Source organism: Acomys minous, assembly GCF_964271855.1.
Source record: "Acomys minous genome assembly, chromosome: 19".
In the NCBI taxonomy this organism is placed as follows: Eukaryota; Metazoa; Chordata; class Mammalia; order Rodentia; family Muridae; genus Acomys; species Acomys minous.
The window spans coordinates 31,463,772-31,483,068 of NC_140499.1; the positions used below are offsets into that span (position 1 = coordinate 31,463,772).

The 19,297-nt window shown below is 36.5% G+C and overlaps 1 protein-coding gene across 3 annotated transcripts in view; it reads left to right on the forward strand.

Moving 5' to 3' along the window:
- The window catches only part of NBEA (neurobeachin), a 545,308-nt gene that overhangs the window by 73,370 nt on the left and 452,641 nt on the right, over positions 1-19,297 (forward strand). For all 3 annotated transcript variants that reach the window (XM_084768707.1, XM_084768708.1, XM_084768709.1), the window contains exons 2-7: positions 6,597-6,828; positions 10,486-10,586; positions 10,832-10,927; positions 11,578-11,699; positions 12,513-12,639; positions 16,787-16,906. In XM_084768707.1, coding sequence (XP_084624833.1) covers positions 6,597-6,828; positions 10,486-10,586; positions 10,832-10,927; positions 11,578-11,699; positions 12,513-12,639; positions 16,787-16,906 — 798 coding nt within the window. The remainder of the gene's footprint in view (positions 1-6,596; positions 6,829-10,485; positions 10,587-10,831; positions 10,928-11,577; positions 11,700-12,512; positions 12,640-16,786; positions 16,907-19,297) is intronic.

Consider the following 19,297-nt stretch of genomic DNA (forward strand, 5'->3'; position numbering starts at 1 on the left):
CTTTATTTTTCCAGACAAGGTTTCTATGTGTGTAGCCTTGGCTGTCCTGGACTTGCTTTGTAAACTAGGCTGGCCTAGATCTCACAGAGATCCACTTGCCTTTGCTCCCTTGAGGGCTGGAATTACAAGCACGCGACATCACACCTGGCTATGTTATAATTTTTTAAACTTGAGTTATTGAGTAATTCATTGAGTAACTTGGGTTATGTGAGTAATTCACTGTTGAAAGTGACAACTGTTGGGTTTCAGACCTGGGACAAGCAGCTGAGGTGCATATTTAACAGACCAAAATGGACCTGTCCTCCAGGTTCTCCCAGCATCCCTCAGTCCCTACCTGTTACAGGGCATGGCTAGCATACCCCACCCGCTGCCCTGAACTTTCCATCCCAGGTGCTGGGCTTCCTTATATAATAATCCAGATGTTTTTGTTCCCTCCCCCTCTTTGTATTTTCTCTTTCTCTGCATGCACATGCTTTTCTTCTCTTTCCCTTCCTCTGTCTCCCTCCCTATGGTGACTTCCCTGACCTTGTTTCCTGGGACCATTGAACCCTCCCAAGAGCTGCATCCAATAAACCTTCCTTTATACTTTTAAAAATTGTTATTATGCACATTTCATTTTACTTTTAAATTTTCCTATAATTTATTCACATTACATCCCAATTGTTGTCCTCATATCTTCCCCCACACTCCCTCCCTCTTTAACCCCATTTCCCTCCCCTAGTCCTCTGAGGCAGGGAGGGGCCCCCTCTACCACCATTTAACCACAGCCCATCAGGTCTTATCAGGATAGTCTATATCCCCTTCCTCTGTGTGCTCACAAGCCTACCCTGCCAAGAGGAAGTAATCATTTCTCAGTCACTAGAGTTTATATGAGAGGCTGTCCCTGCTCCCCTCCCTGCCCCCAACATGGAGAATGAGCTGTCCATCTTCCACATCTGAACAGCGGGTCTAGGTTCTCTGCATGCATTGTCCTTGGTTGGCACATAATTTGCGTAGCCCGGGTTGGGCACCCTCCCCATCCAGATATCCCTGCCTTGATGGTCTCCTTGTAGAGCTCCTGACACCCCCTGGGTCCTTCCACCCCCCCACTGTTTCATACTACTCTCAGCCCAGAGTCCCAGCATCTGTCCTGATCCCCTGCTGGGTGGAGTCTCTCAGAGGACATCTATGTGGGGCTACTAAACCATGCATCTCTTTCTGGGTCTGGGTTACCTCACTCAGGATGATCTTTTTTAGTTCCATCCATTTGCCTGCAAGTTTCATGATTTCCTTGTTTTTGATAGCTGAGTAGTACTCTATGTGGAAATGTACCACAATTTCTGCATGCATACTTCAGTTGAGGGACATCCAAGTTTTTTTCAGATTCTAGCTATTATGAATAAAGGTGCTATGAACATAGTTGAACAAATATCCTTGTATTGTGGAGCATCTTTCAAGTGTATGCCTAGGAGTGGTATAACCATTCCCAGTTTTCTGAGAAAGTACAAGATTGATTTCCAAAGTGATTGTACAAATTTGCACTCCCACCAGCAATGAAGAAGTGTTCTCCTTTCTGCACATCATTGCCAACATGTGCTGTCACTTAAGTTTCTGATCTTAGCCATTCTGACAGGTGTAACATGGAATCTCAGAGTCGTTTTGATTTGCATTTCCCCGATAACGTAAGGACATTGAGCATTTCTTTAAATGCTTCTTGGCCATTCTATATGGTTTTAAAATGTTAGTATCTAGGAACAGGAAGGTGAGTGAATCTGAGTAACAAACTGGTAATTAAGTAACAATGTTATCATTTTAGAAGTCATTGTAATAAATGAATTGCAATGAATTTCTACTGGTTTATTATTGTTCCTTTTGATACGAGTAATACTGAGTTATCTTGTATTATTCCATTAGTTTATAATTCTATAAACCTTATAAGTAAGATACTTAGAGTGTCTCCCTGCTCAAATGTAGCCAATAAACACATCTCCATATGGGTCCCCCAGTAAGGGGAGCAGGGGCTGCCTCTGCCATGGACTTTGTTGCCTGCTCTTTGATCATTTCCCCCTGGTGGGGTTCCTTACCAGGCCACAGAGGAAGAGGATCCAGGCTGTCCTGATGAGACTTGATAGGCTGGAGTCAGTTGGTAGGGGGGGAGGGCTTCCTCTCTCTGAGAACTGGCTGAGGGGCATTGGAGGAAAGAGGGAAGGAAGGGTGGGACTGGGAGGAGAGGAGGGAGGGTGCATAAATAGAGATGTAAAGTAAATAAATTTAAAAAATAAATTTAAATAAAAATTAGTAATTATAATTCTTAATTCTCTAATAATACAATGTATTTTCCTAGATGTTTTATCAATAAACTTTGATATGTAAATAAGGTTTTGTCATTACAAAACTTATCTAAAGTTTTTTTTAAAATTACTTCACTTGACTGACTCTTGAGTGGGGCAAGGCCTGTAGGGAAAGAACAGACTTTCCTGTGAGAACAGAGTGCCAAAGCAGTACCCTGTGAATCCTCAGTCTCAGGGACTTGCTGGTCAATTTCATCCATGGTACCGGGATTTGCAGCACCTTTGAGATTTTGTTTGTTTCCCAGTGCTGGGGATATGACCTAGGGCTTAGACTTTTCTTGTGTGATATCCTTTGCCTTTCAAAAATGTTTTCTATGATTTTATCTCTTTTTAAAAGAACTGCGGATTCTCTTGTAATTGAACTTTTGAAATCTACTTCCTAGGTGGATGTGGTGGCTCATGCCTGTACTTCCAGCACTCACAGCCTGCGTCAGGAGGGTTTGAGTTCAAGTCCAGTTTAGGCTAGGCTAAACAAACTCCCGGAAACTACTAGATAATTTCTACTTCCCCGGTGATTTTTTTTTTTTTTTTTTTTGGTGGTTTGCTGTCTCTAGAAATGTCATTTCTTACAATCTTTTTTCGTAGTTACTGGTGCCATCTTCCTTCCTTCCTTCCTTCCTTCCTTCCTTCCTTCCTTCCTTCCTCTCCTCCTCCTCCTCTTCTTCCTTCTTCTTCTTCTTCTTCTTCTTCTTCTTCTTCTTCTTCTTCTTTTCTCTCTCTCTCTCTCTCTCTCTCTCTCTCTCTGTCTCTCTCTCTCTCTTTTGGTTAGTAAGTCTACTGTTAATCCTACTAGGTGAGAATAAGACCACTATTACAATTTTTGAGCCAAATTATAAGCAAGTTTTATTAACTACTGGCCAGGATGATGGACACTGGCCAGACCCATACGTAGGATCCAGAGAATGACTGAATTATCAAGTACTTATAAAGACAAATCCCCACAGGCTATGTGCTTCCCGTCTTCATCCAACTAGGGGCAAACATATGTCCTGACATAGTTCCTGCTTGTGTACCTGCCAGTGATCAAGCACAGTCTGTACAGTTAGGGCACCCAACCTCATTTATAGAAGTAAAAACACAACATGTGGCTTGATATCTTACATGAACAACAGTTCCCAGCATTCCCGGAAGTTATCTGTCCTCAGGCAAGTGGGGCTTACAGATTAGAACAATTTTTGATTTATAGATTTCTTAAGCACTGTAATTTAAACTTAAAACATAACTTCAGCCCTCACATCAACACCTCTGACTTTATACTAAAGGTTTTTTTCTATCTAAATAAGAAACCTGAATTTGCCAATTATGTTTGACCAGGTTATGTTTAATTCACTTGTCTTCACTTTCTGACCATTTTGCTTATGAGGTTTAGCTGCTGACAACTATTGGACCTCTTTTTAAATAGAGGCATGAGTATTTTGTAAATTTAGGAAGATAGTTTCCTACAAGAGTCTCTTGAACGTAACTGTGTTAACAATCACCTTACAAGTTAGAAAGACTAGCTTTCTCCAGATGAAATTGACACACACTCTGCAGTATCTCTGAGGGTGTCTTTTCTATTTGGACCAAGAAATTGTGGAACTTTGTTGTAATTAAATGATGCACAGAAGGATGTTATGCTATCAACTATGAAAGATGGAAACTTAGACTTCATGTACCAGAGCATAGTCGCTAGAATTGTGGGCATTTGTTCTGTTTAAAGAAGACTTTTTTCATGTGAGTCATTCATTTGTATTTACTTACTTCATTTATTTATATACTTAAGGAATTTATACCAGACTATGCTATAGTCTTTTAAGCTGATTTAACAGATTGCTGTTAAATGCATTGCTGTCCTTTTCATTTTTATGTTGTACTGTGTGCTTCTACAGTTTTATACACAGGGTCATAGGTGCAGCTTTGTATCTGTTGTTAGTTTCATCAGTAAATTTTTATATCAGTGAGATGGAAAACTTCTTATGAGTTGTTCATGACTAGAGAACAGCCTAATGCAGTGATGACTCAGATTATTTAACATACATTAATGAATACATAGGTGTTCTTCCGTTGTATGGGGTGATGATAGTTGAGTTTGATAGACATTTAAGAAGATAGAATGTCATGGCACATATACTGTGTTGGTTGGAAGCTTAAGAAGATAGTATCATGACATAGTCTACTGCATTGGCTAAAACCAACTGGCTCAGTTTTGGGAGTCTTCAGCCATAGTGGGTCAGATGAGTCTATATTTTAAATGGAAAGTTAGGGTTGTTCCAGCTCTTCTAATAACAGATCTTAAGGTAATGCGGACTGCGCCTGCCGCTGTGCTATGTATGTAGGTGGGCGAGGGTAGGAATGGGAACATATTCATGTGTGTTCACTTGTATGTAGATGCTGAGGTCAAAATTTAGGCTTGTTACTTGAAGTTGAATTTTTAATCATAAGTTAAAAATGTTCATTGAACATAAATTTTTGAGAAATATGTTTAATTTTGCAAGACTTAGAATATTCCCAGTGAGACTTTATTGTTTATATAAACTCTCATGAAGACAGACTTCTTGCGGTTGGACGCTGGGGCACCTGCCTATATTACGACTGTCTTCAAGTTTTTTAACTCTGTGCTTAAGATTCTTTGTCTCTAAAGTAAATACGATAACATAGACTTGTAGATGATATAAAGTAGCTAAGGAACGTTGATGCCATGATAGGTGACATGGCACCATCATCATTTGCCCTGCCAACAATGTCTGAATTTGGGGCTGTTTTCCAATTGTAGGAAATGTGTTTCTTAACTTGAGTTTTACTTGCTGTCTGTTCCTAATTTTGATTCCTTTGCATTTGCTTTACAGTTATCCTTGTTTTAAGCCAGCCTTTATACTTTATATGTTTTATGGGCCTGCTAGTTTTGAATAAGATACAGTGTATACATGCACACACCTTCTGGAATTTACCACAGTTACTGTGTGAACTTTTCCTTGTTCACCAGTATATAATAGTTCCTAAAACAGCACATAAAATGCTTATCGAATGAATGAGTATTGAAGTTAATGGATGAGTATGTGAATGAGTATTCAAATATATCATGTTAAAAATAAGTAGTCACTTTTCTTAAATCTTTCATTCTGTAGATTGGAAGGATATCCAGTTTATCATTGTAGAATAAGAATACTGCTTCCAGCTGAATATAATTGTTTTAGTCAGAGTTCTATTGCTGTGAAGAGACACCATGGCCACAGCAACTCTTACAGTGGAACTCATTTCATTCGGGCTGGCTTACAGTTTTAGAGGGTTAGCCCATGGTCATCGTGGCAGAGAACATGGCAGCATGCAGGTAGACATTGTGCTGGAGCAGTAGCTTGAGAGTTCTACATCTGAATCCACAGGCAACAAGAAGAGAGGACCATTGGGCCTGGCCTGGGCTTTTAGAATCTCAGTGCCAACACCCAGTGACATACTTTCTCTAACAAGGCCACAGCTCCTAATGCTTTCAAATAGTACTACCCCCCAAATATTCAAGTTTATAAACATATGGGGCCTTCTTATTTAAACCACCATAGTAGCAAGTCACATGATTTAACCAACAGAGAATAAGCATGACATAAAATTTTATTCTCTATATTCACCTATTACTATGCATTTTTAGTGGGGCTGATAATAGTCTTTCAAGTACCATGTTTGTGGAAACAGTAGCAACTTTTAAGTCACTTGCCACAAATCATAAAGTTGACAGTAAATCCTTTTCTAACTTTTATGGTTTAGAAGAAAATTATAAGGCCTTACATATTTCTCTGTAGAAATCATTCTTTAATGTTTCAATACTGACTGTAAGCTGTTCTTGCATCAGTTTTATAATCTTAATTTTCCATGTGAAAACTGAACCAAGCTACCTCATTATTACATCTCTCTTTTCCCTATAAGTTCAGTAATATAAAAATAAGTGAATTTTGCCTTAATACTTGTTCTTAGATAAAGTATCTTTTCTGATCTTTTTAAAAGGGAATTTGCCTTGAATTCCTACCCTCCATAATTATTTGCTATAATTTGTTTCTCTAGATTTGAATTTATGGTTTTATTTTCACCTCTGTTAAAAATAGATCAGTATTTTCCTCTTTTATTTCTTATATTTGTAACTCTTAGACTTTGACCAAAATTTGCTTTTTGCAAATGACTTAGTATATTTTTACTCTCCATGCTTCCTTGATACTTCACTGTATGGCATTGTTTTTTGTTAATGTTGGAAATAACCTCGCATTTCGTTTCTATTTACTTTTTTTTCCTGTTTACTTTCAGCTGGTTGGTGGGGAGTTCGATTTGGAGATGAACTTTATTATCCAGGATGCTGAGAGCATAACATGCATGACGGAGCTTTTGGAGCACTGTGATGTAACATGTCAAGCGGAAATATGGAGCATGTTTACAGCCATCCTACGGAAAAGTGTTCGAAATTTACAGACCAGCACAGAAGTGGGGCTAATTGAGCAAGTATTGCTGAAAATGAGTGCCGTAGATGACATGATCGCAGGTATGGCATGGCCTCATAAAAAAATAAGATTTAAATATTTATAAGGTTCCATGTACTTCTTTACATTCTACAGTGAAAACTGATTTGCAGAAAGTGCCCTGATTTAAAATAAACAAATAGGAATGTATGGGCAAATTAATTGTCTCTTATGCTTATGAAAATGCATGGACTAGAAGATAAAACAAAATAGTACTATGGAAACATAATTACTAGATTTTCCTCTCCTAAGTTTTAGAGAAACCTTGCTAGGATGGAGTTAGTACAGTAGAAAATTATCAGAAAAATAAACAATATTTTTATTTTACATGTAACTAAACTATAACATTTAAAATATTAGCCATTTGCCAAGTCACTCCCGCTCCATGCCTCTCAGTCTGTTGCCCATGGAACCTGAAGAATCAGCAGGTACTTTTCTAAGTACCTATTTTTACCTTCATATTTTTTGGGAGATGCTTTTCTGTTAAATTGAATCTTAGAATTTTTTATTGATGTGATCAGCACAACCAAGGGAACTTATGAAAAAAGTGTTTTCTTGGGCTTACAGTTTCAGAGGTTAGGGTCGATGATGGGAGATGGGAGAGCGAAAGCATGGCAGCAGGAACAACTGAGCTGTCATTGTCATTTTCACATCAGAGGCTAGCCTCAACTCACACACTTCTTCCAACAAAGCCATGCCTCCTAACTGTTCCAAAACAATTTTGCCAACTAGAGGTCAAGTATTTAAATATGTGAGTGGGGCCAGTCTCATTCAAGCCACTATAATACATATTGTGAAGTAGAATGCAAAATGTCTGAGAAGGATTATTTTTTATTATTATATACTATTTGAAATAATAACCTTGGAATCTTGGATTTGATGGTACCAAACTTATCACCCTGCAAGGTGACTGTTCTCTATGGTTAATATGTTGTAATAGAAATGTTTTGACTGATTATTCTAGAACAGCAGTTATTTCTAAGAAATAAGTGAAGCTTGAAAATATGTGGGCTCTTTTGTTTATTTGGTTTTTTTGTTTGTGTTTTTGCTTTTTTAAAAAACAAATGTTTAGCTTAGATTTATTTTGACATAATATTTCCACAATTTTCAAAGTGCTAATTTGACTGTACAACATATTTAGTCTTTACCTGTACACATAGAACACAGAGAATTTTTTAATGCTTTCATTTATAGACTTTAAATTTTAAATATTCAGAGTAAAACATTAAGAAAGAAGGAAATGAAAAATAAGGTTAACAAGAATGGATTTAAAATTTGAATACATTTTGAAAATGGTTTTCTTACTATTTTGAGATTGTGTTTAATTGCTTCCAAAGTGGCACATATTTGTTGAACATGGTTTTGGATGAATAGCTAACATGATTAAAAATGAGATTAAGCTTGTAGTACTGTCAGTGTTTCAAGTTACTTTACAGGAGTTTGTGTAAGTGTCTGAGTGTACGTATGTATAGTACAGCAGTATATACCATGTAGATTATCATGTGATGTTTCAGTCCTGTCAGCTGGGATAAATACCTGGTTTTGTTTGGTTGGTTTTTGCCTGCTTTTCTTAAAGAAAGTGGCTACTACTTTACAGAACAGTTTTAGAGGAGTACCTAGAATATGCATAGTGGTTTATAGTAGTTACTGGAACCTAACTCCTGAGAATTAGATAAGAAAGCAATGAGTGCCCTGCCCTGTGGAACACGCCTGTCATCCCAGCAGTGGGGGAGGCAGAGGCAGGAGGATCTCTTGTTGTTTGAGGCTAGCCTGGACTACAAAGTGGGTTGAGGACAGCCAAGACTACACTAAGAAACCCCGTCTCAAAAAAGAAAAGCAAAACAAAACAACAGAGAAAGGAAGCAGTGAGGGCATGCTAAGCATTTTCTGTCATATGTCAAGTTCTTTAATTCTCTGTAGCATTTTCTTTCTAAAGGATCTTGTAGCTGAAGAATATGCGAACAGGGAATGAGTGTCTTGAAAATAAAAACAAAAACACCATGCTGCTTAACTACTTATATGGAGAAATTAAAATTTGGATACTTTACTGAAAGCTTGAATGAGTGCCAACATTTTATTAAATTCCCATCTTTGAGTGCTGTAGTGTTAAGGTCACAGAGGTACTCTAAAGCTAGTAATTTCATCACTAAAATGTGGTTAAATGATTGTAATAAATTGATAAAAAATTTATAACAGTAATTTTTCCTCCTTCAAATTTTTGTTGTTGTAAAGGTACAAAATTAAACTGATTAGTTAGGAATTATCTACAAATTATAATATACAATATATTAAAAATTTTTAAAGTAACTCAATACAAATTTTGTCTCATTCTTCCTCATAATTGCAAATACAAAGTTTATTTTTTTACAAAATACTTTTATGTAAATATTTAAGAAATTGTTAGTAATAGCTATTTTGGCTAAAAGGTTCTGGCTTTAAAGCTTTTTGATTTTTATATAGAATTTTCTGTAAGGAAGAATCTTGATTTTTATGGACTAACATTTTCATTTTTAATATTTAATTAATGAGATATCTTGTTTCGTTTAAAGATTTCTTTAAAATGCCATACTCATTGTCTAAATTTTACCATAGAGATTGCATACTCACTGTGCTAAAAAGTAAATATGACGAATTACTCATTGCTCATGATAAACATATTTTGAACTACATAAATAGTATAATTTTGCAAATTCCAATCCTTAACCTGTGGCATTTGACAACATAGATTTTATAACAAAAATGAATCATCCTGTCTACCCTAATCTTCCCTCTTATTGTAATTGGTAATAATTTATCATTTCTGTATATCCTAATCTACCCTCTTATATTAATTGGTGAAAAGTTTATATATATGTGTGTGTGTGTGTGTGTGTGTGTGTAAGTATATGTCTGTGTATTTGTATTACCTTCTGTATGACATAAGCACTTTGGAATCTGAGAAGATGTATCAATATCTCGATGTTTAATTCCTTACAGCAAATATTGAGACAAATATTAATCATAATGTGTAAAGAAAGTTATCAGATACAAGATTAATTTTTCTCATTATTTGGTGAGTTATGTGCACTACACATTCTAAAGCATTCACATTAGCATAATGAAATTCATCAGCATTATGTTCAAATTAGACCCACTTTTAGATTAGTGAGTGGCCTGGAACCATTCATACTGCATGGGTTTGACGCTTGACTCTGCTGTTTGCTGTGCATACATTTTTGGGCAATGTGACTAAGTAATATGGTCCATAATTTATCCTATTTAGAAGGAGATGATGATGGTATTTAAAAACTCATGTCTGATTTAGAGGGTTTCTGATAGTAGTACATACATAACACTTGGAATAGTGTCCCATGTGGAGTAAATGCTTAAAATTGTTAATTACCCAAGAACTATATGATTCACTACCATGTGTTATTGGTCAACTGCCAGCGTTCATTCTAAAATAGCCAGTATGCAATGCTAGGTCTTCGTACCTTTGAATATTTTTACCTCCCCTTTTCTACTTGTTACAAATCTCTGTGTTTGTATCATGAATCAGAATAGGCATGAATGAAGGTGCTGAGGGATATTAGATTTGTAAGTAGAAGTAACATTTAGTAACTTCTACACCTTCAAAAATGTAGCACCTCGACAGACGAGCTCCTGCCTAGAATGGAGAGTAACTTTATTCTCCTCTGTAGACCTTCTAGTGGACATGCTGGGGGTTCTTGCAAGCTACAGCATCACTGTCAAGGAGCTGAAGCTTTTATTCAGTATGCTTCGAGGAGAGAGTGGGATCTGGGTAAGTTGTGGTCAGAGGGGGCAGTCTTCAGTACCAGTCCATTACTACTTAATGTCCAAGAGGTTTTCACTGGAGAGCCATATCTTTGAATTGTTAATGATACCTACTTCCTTCTTAAGCCATTTAGCAAATCATTTAAATGTAATTTTCTTACTAGTTACCAAACAGCCCATTTATTAAAAGTGATATATTAGGTATTATTGCTAACTTTGTATAATGAGTATTTCTTTGATTTTTTTTTTAAGCCAAGGCATGCGGTAAAATTATTGTCAGTTCTTAATCAGATGCCACAAAGACATGGTCCTGATACATTTTTCAATTTCCCTGGGTGTAGTGCTGCGGTAAGTTTTAAATACATGCATGTTTTATTTATCTCTCTGTTATGTGAATATTATTTAATGTTTCATTAGTGTGTCCTTTCTAGATTGCCTTATGAATAAAACGATAAAATCATATGCTATGTGTTTATGGTTCTTTTGCTGTTGTTGAGTACGGGGTTGGGGCCAATCTTGTTATGCAGCCCTGACTGCCTTCTGCCTCAGCTTTTCTGACCTGGGCTGAAGGACATGTACCACCAAGCCTGTTTACTTGTTATGTGTGCATCACGGTGCTTTAGATCTTCTTTCGGGCTTCATGAACACTCTTTAGGACAGATTTTTTTTCAGCCATAACTATTTCAGCTCCATTAAGAAAATGAAATACTACTAAAAACTAGCAAAATTGTTAGAAGCAGAAAATGCTGTGGCATGTTTGTCAGTCACGTGTATCTATATTGTGGCTCCTAGAGCATGGCTTTGGAGAACCATCTGGAGCATGCTCGGCAATCTGGAAACAGTCACTTCACTATATGCTTCAACCAACAGCATGGAGAAGTTATTTAAGTGAATTAATAGTTTATTTCGGTAGTTGGTTTTTGGGGGGAAGGAAAATTTGACCACAGTGACCTTGTATTTCATTTAATTGATAGTTTCTCTTTTTCATTTTCTTACAGGCAATTGCGTTGCCTCCTATTGCAAAGTGGCCTTATCAGAATGGCTTCACACTCAACACTTGGTTTCGTATGGATCCATTAAATAACATTAATGTTGATAAGGATAAACCTTATCTTTATTGGTAAGTAATATGCTAATTTTTAGAACTTTTCCCTTTATGCACTTGATTTTTTAAGTTATACACCTGTACGATAAAGCTCATATAGCTAATACTTATCTATTTACTAATGACTCTGTTATTGTATTCACATTTTTATTTTCTCTTCGACTTGGAATATAAGCATCAAAGATATGTCTGTTAGAGGGAGCATAGGGTTTCTAGTGACTGATGTAGGAGGTAAGACTTCAATTCCCATTAGGGTTTATCTACTTTGTCTTTAATTTTTATAAGCATAATTCACATAGGGGTTAAAATAACAGTAGCCATTCCAAGAAATAACAAAATAAGATTGTTTAGTAATAGTAACCATGTGAGTATTTTTATATTTACATATATATGTTACTATTTACTATATATATTTGGTTGGTCACATTATTATAAAAGTCAGCTCTTTTTGGGTAAGGTCTTTTGATAAGCATAGTACACTAGAGACCAAGTTGTTACTGACAACATGAACTATACTGAAGTGAGTTTTGTATGTGCTAAGTGGAGTTGGTCTTTCACAGAGGATGAAGTCTTCTTAGTAGACATTTTGATCATTAATTTGTTTTATGTCTGGTATTTTACATGGAAATATGTAGAGTTTCCATGGCCTATTATTTTTTGAGTTAAATTTTGTACTATTTTAGCTATTGTAAATCTTATGCTTTAGTTTCTATTTGGCCAATGTGTTAACTATGGCTATACACAGAATTAAGTTTTATTGTGTAAGGCTTTAGTAGGCATTGGTGTATTTCTTTTAACCAAAGTTTTTATACTCTTGTATTAATACAGCTTTCGTACTAGCAAAGGAGTTGGTTACTCTGCTCATTTTGTTGGCAACTGTTTGATAGTCACATCTCTGAAGTCCAAAGGAAAAGGTTTCCAGCACTGTGTGAAGTATGATTTCCAGCCACGCAAGGTAGGGCGGAGTGGATCCTTCCCCTGGGAATCCTGTCAGCTGCCACCCACCTTGTCCCAGGGCTTTGCAGCCCTCACATCTGTAATATAATTGCACTTTCTCCTGATCGTTGCTTTTCTCTGTCCTGTAATTTCTTCTTACCTTTATGGCTGATTTTTGTCTTTTGAGAGAGATCCTTTGATCTCTTATGTTGTTACTCTCACACTTGCTCATTCTCTAAGTCTGATTTAATTTGTGGCATTCTTCTAGGACGTCCAGGCTGAATGTTGACCAAGTAACATGCCTACAAGAGCTAGGGATATGACATGGGCAGAACAAGAAACATCTCACTGTTTTGCACTTATGTCTTTCTGCGGGGATTTTTTTTACTTAGTTTTATAACTTTTTTTTCTCCTTTATTAATTTGTTCTTGTTACATCTCAATGGTTATCCCATCCCTTGTATCCTCCCATTCTTCCCCCCCTCCCATTTTCCCCTTATTCCCCTCCCCTATGACTGTTCCTGAGGGGGATTACCTCCCCCTGTATATGTTCATAGGGTATCAAGTCTCTGGAGACCTGGTGGCACTCAGAGGAAGGACAGTAGTTTTATAACTTTTTCTACTCTTATTCTTCAGTGCTCTCTTTCTTGGCTTTTCACCATCTGTGAGATGTTGACACTTGAGTGTTTTTCCACTCCCAGCTCTCAGAATATAAAATACTGAGTTGCCTCTCTCCAGTCTATATCCACACATGTGCTAAAGTCTTCTGGCTTAGAAATCTGCCATCTTTATAGTAATTGAGGCATTTTTCAATATCTTTTTGGTTAATTTTCTAGTACTATATATTATATCTTTGAAATGCATCTATTTCCATAAATTTCATTATTTGTTGTTTAATGTCTTCGTATTGCTTTCTTTTTATTTTAAATGAAGTGTTTTTCTAAACTATTCTGTATACTAATACTAGACTCACATTCCTGATTATATGCATTTGCTTAAGCTAACGATTTAACTTTCAGTATCTACAAAATAAATTGAAATTTTTATCCATGTGCCCTATGCTCTGAATGAATTACATTTATCCAGGTCATCAGATCACATCCTGTCAGAATGTTCCACTTCACGCAACATTCTGTGCAGTATTTTTCTTGGTTCCCTCTCAATTCCTCCCCGAGTCCCTACTTCTCCCTCTCCTCTGTCGTTGAGGATCCAACCACTTTGCATGTATTGCATGCAAGATGCATGCATGCATGCTAGGCAAGCACTGTATGAAAGAGCTTCACTCTTACCTTTCTTCTTTGATATATATTATTTTCAGATGTAATTAATACCTCTCTTTTAAAAATTATTTTAGTCAAAACATCGTTATTCATTTGTATGCCCATTTATTGATTGTTGAGAATTAATATGATGGATTTATTTTTTATTTTCTCAGATGCCTGGCAGAGTATTGAATGCAGTAGACTGAAATATTTTGAGTAGCTATATAAAATACTACTTAAACAGGGGCCGGGGAGATTAAGAGTACTGGATGTTTTTCCAGAGCACCTGGGTTTAATTCACAGCACCCACATGGCTGCTCACAACTGTCTGTAACTGAAGTTCTATAGGATTGACATCCTCCCACAGACATACACGCAGGAAAAACAAAAAAGAAAAAAATATGACTTTAACAAATAAAAAAGGCTTTTGCTTTCTAAAGACATGTTTCATCAATCTAGATAAGTCGTTCTTAACTTATGGGTCAAGTAAAAGCAGTTTAATCTACTTGTTCTCGTTTAATTTATTTTTTCCTTTTTACACATGAAAATACATTCCTGTTCTTTGTTGTTGTTGTTGTTACATCTATAATTTTAATTCCTTTTGAGTTCACGCCTAATAGTAAAGTTGCTGAGTCACTCGTTCTTATTCTGTTTTTTTATTAATTTATTTATATTACATCTCAATTGTTATCCTATTCCTTGTTTCCTTCCATTCCTTCCTCCTTCTCGCTTTCCCCCTATTCCCCTCCCCTATGTGCCTGAGGGGGACTTCCTTTCCCTGTATATGATCATAGGGTATCAAGTCTCCTTTTGGTAGCCTGTCATCCTTCCTCTGAGTGCCACCAGGCCTCCCCATCAAGGGGGCATGGTCAAATATGGGGCACAGGAGTTAGTGTGAAAGTCAGTCCCTGCTCTCCACTCAACTGTGGAGAATGTCCTGTCCATTGGCTAGATCTGGGTAGGGGTTCAAAGTTTACTGCACGTATTGTCCTTGGTTGGTGCCATAGTTTGAGCAGAACACCTGGGTTCAGATCCACCCATCATAATGTTGTTGTTGTAGGTTTCTAGGACCCTCTGGATCCTTCTATTACCCCATTCTCCAATATTTCTCTCACCTAGAGTCCCAATATAAAGTTCTCACATCTATCTCAATTTCCTGATAAGTGAAGACTTCTATAGGACATGCCCCTTGGGCTAGTGTCCAATTATGAGTGAGTGTATACCATTTGAGACTTTCTTTTTCTGGGTTAACTCACTCATTATGACCCTATCTAGTTCGATTCATTTGTCCACAAATTTCGGGAATTCCTTGTTTTTAGTAGCTGATTAGTGTTCCATAGTGTACATGTACCACAGTTTCTTTATCCATTCTTCTACTGATGGACACTTAGGCTGTTTCCATGTTCTGGCTATTATGAATAAGGCTGCTGTGAACATGGTTGAGCATATGTTCTTGTTGTGTGCTGGAGCATCTTCTGGGTATATTCCAAGGAGTGGAATAGCTGGGTCTTGAGGAAGCCCTGTTCCCAGTTTTCTGAGATAGCACCAGATAGATTTCCAAAGTGGCTGTATAAGTTTGCCTTCCCACCAGCAGTGAAGGAGTATTGCACTCCTGTTCTTTAAGCATTTTAAATGCAGTGATTACAAAGGGTCTTGTGAGTAGGGCCCAGGGAATGAGGCAGATTCAAAACATTTTTTCTGAAAAGATTCTAATAAATCTTGAAAATAAAAATCATAGTTATTTGACTTTACTGTTCTTTATAATTATAGAAAAATATATTTAAAATTTTTACAATTTAATTTTCCAGTAGATATGATAATTAAATTGTTATTACGCTTCAATTAGAGAAAGCTATACACCTCACTAAGTGGGTTACTAGCCTTTTCTAAAAAGGCACGCACACTAAATCTTTTGTTTGTCTGCCTACACACTTAAGAGGGTCTGACCTTGTAAAAATGAGTGTAACCATCAGCACTTCACCTCATTGATAGAACGTGTTCAGTGCATGACTCCTAGAATATTTGTGTACATATGTTGTACTTTTTCTTATTTCTCATTTGTATTTTTTAAGTTGCAATATGTACCTCAGGAATTTCTAGTATCAATATATGTATTTTCCTTATTTCTTGTTGTGTACTATTACATATATCAATTTTTGGATCTAAAATTGAATGTAGGCCATAGTATATATGGTTGGTGTCAGTTTTCCAAAAACAGAAAATTAAATATAACATATCTGAGATTAATTTATCCAGTTAATCTAAATATATATATGTACATGTATATGAATACATTAATATAATGTTTATCTAGAGAGTAATATAAAAATTATATTGATTTATTCATATATCTTATTATTTATTATACTTATGACTCAAAGTAAACTTTCTTCAAAACTCTAGACCTGATCATCATGTTTCATTAATTAAGTTAATGGTACCAATCTAGTAAGTGAAATATTAGATGTCATGGAAAACTAGTTTTCTGTTTCAGTGCTTCTTCCATCAGTGCCCTACGTTAACGCCCCTCCCTCCTTTACTGACTGCGTTTGTCTAATTCATGCTCTTTTAGCTTCTTCCTTGAAGCTTTACAGGCTTCTCTGCAGCCACTTTTGCCAGGCACTTACACTTCAGCACTGTTTACAGTGACTTTTTTGTGACCGTCTTCAAATGTTGTGTGCCTTCTCATCAGTTTATAAGCAGCTACTGCTTCTCCTCCTCTGTATCAGTGTTGGGAGCTGGGAGCTGCCTGGCCTGTTCCTTCACCAGGGACATAAGAAATGGGAGGAAGGGACATGAGATGTAAAGTCCTTGAGATTTCTTGTAGGGAAGTGCAAGGGCTCTGACTGCATTTGAACAGTAGTAACTGCACATGACCTTTGACATCTTAGTTGTTGTATTGCAGTGGTACATGATCAGCATCGTCCACATCTACAATCGATGGAGAAACAGTGAGATCCGTTGTTATGTTAATGGCCAGTTGGTATCCTATGGTGACATGGCTTGGCATGTTAACACAAATGATGTAAGTTTTAAATTTCTTAAATGTATTTTACAATATGGTCTCTCACTGTGATATAAATAATGGCCATTTGGTAGAAACATGCAATTTTTCGTTTGAAAGGTTTTATTAATTTTATGTAACTCTTAATTTAATTTATATTCGTATAATTTAGATTTAATTATTAAATATAGTATGAAAATTATTTAAGACATAATTTAATGATATTTTAAAAGTTAAAAATAGGATGAGGTTATGTGATATCCTGGGGTCAGGTTATGTGTCTCATATGTAAACACAGGTCTGGGCTGTCCCAGGACAAAAAGCCTCCCAAGATTATCCTGTAAAAATCTCAATCTGGCTGCGAGTAGAGGTGCACAGTTTTAATCTCAGCTCTGAGGAAGCAGAGGCAGGTGAATCTCTTGGGTTCAAGGCCTGCCTGGTCTATAACATGAGTTTCAAGACAGTCAGAGCTACACAGTGAAACCCTGTCTCCAAAACAACCCCCCAAAACAAAAACAAAAAGAAACCAAAACTAAAAAAAAACAAAAGAACCTCAATCTGGTTGCGATGTTGAGAGGTCCATGACAGAGAAGGTGGGTCATACACGGGAGGCTGTGTCGTCATAACCTGAGAATGTTTCTTCATTTGTGTGTCTGTGTTGGAACAGGTGACACTAGATTCTAGGTAGAGAAGACAAAGGGTTGAAATCTCAAGAATGCTTGTTTTTTCTGTAATTTGTGTTTTCTTTTTCTTCCTCCTGGTATTTTAAAGCCAGAGTAAAGCAGGGTTTGTAGTGCCTAAGGTGCTTTGAGACCTGTGATGTACAACTCTTCCAGCATACCTGATTGTACTACTAGTGACTGGCTTTTAAGGAAAACAACTAAATCTACTTCTTGTCTGCATCCTCTTTAATTTTAATCTCTTTGAGGGCAGGGGTTATGATATATTCTCTTTTGCTGTTTTCTCTTAAATGAATAGGGTTTTGTACATTGGCTCCAGTCTCTGCAGATCAGAGGGTGACAAGCTGTCCTGATCCAGCCAAGTCAACTTTACTTTGTTTTTGTATGGTCAGGAAGCTAAGAGTCTTGGATTTTCACTAAATGGTTTTCAAAAGAGACAGCAGCAGCAGCAGCAGCAGCAGGGCAAATTGATTTGAATATGCACAGAAGCTGCATGGAGCTCACAGAACTTGGAAAGTTCCTGCCTGTGCCTTTGTAGGGCAAGCTTGTTTTCCTGCCAACAGACTGCCGCCTAGTGGAACTGTAGGCCAATGGGGACAGAGAAATGAAATTCTGCTTCCTGTCCCTTCTCTGATGTTGCAGGAGGATTCAGTCCCTTTATTACTAACATATGAAGGAAGCCTCTGTAGTTTTGTTGACTGACATTAGCTGAAAAGACAGTATTAAAAAAACTACGTAAGAGTTTAAGTTCTCTGTGATAGTACTTCAAGAAATGGAGAAGCCTGGTCATGTACACATTCTTTTTGTAGTAGTAATTTTTAGTTTCCGCAATTTAAAGTACACTTGTGTATATGATGATGATAATAAGTTCTTGTTTTCATATTCCTTTCACATTACTTTGTGTTATTATATGTATTGTATGAGGCACAAATGGGATTTCATATTTGATAGATCTGTCTAGTGACTGATCTCTGGGGCTCTGTCTAGACTGATAGCCTAGTCTTGCTGTGCTTATTTAAATTAAGCTGTGGGATATCCTGCGGTGACAAGTGAGGATGGAGGGCAGGGATGCTGTCTCTGGCTTCAGTGCGTGGCACTGAAAGGGTGCAGGTGCCAGGCTCTCCAGAGGGGAGATGCAAAGTGAATCCTTGTGCTTGTGCTTCTGTACAGTCCCTACTCATGTAAGAAGAAACGGCCTAAAGATTTAGTGCAGAAATAGAGGGTTATACGTACATGCAGAGAAATGAAGTAGCATTAAAAAATTTAATTCTGTGAATTTTACAGTTAAGACTTCTTAAAGTCTTTATGAATTTGCATTTAATAATATAAATGTATATGTAAAAATGTTTAATAAATACTTTAAAAAAGAAAGAAAAGATTTGGTAAAGTCATTCTTTTGATTTACTTTAACTACTAAATTTGATCAGTTTTGAATTACTAGCAATTTAAAATTAGCTTTGCTTCAGCAAACAAATTATAATTTGTTTTCTGAATTATAAAATTCAATTATAAACAAATATAAAATCTGTCTTTAGTGCTATAATTTGAAAAAAATGGTCAGATCTGAGGATGTGGTGCATGGTTGTATACCTAACTCTTATTTAATTGACTTTATTTCTCTAAAACTTATTAATTTACTTTTATTATTTAAATACTTGAAAAATAACTTAAACAGTGCTTTTCATTATTATTGGTATCTTAGACTATTTCTGTTAATGAAGAAATTCATTCT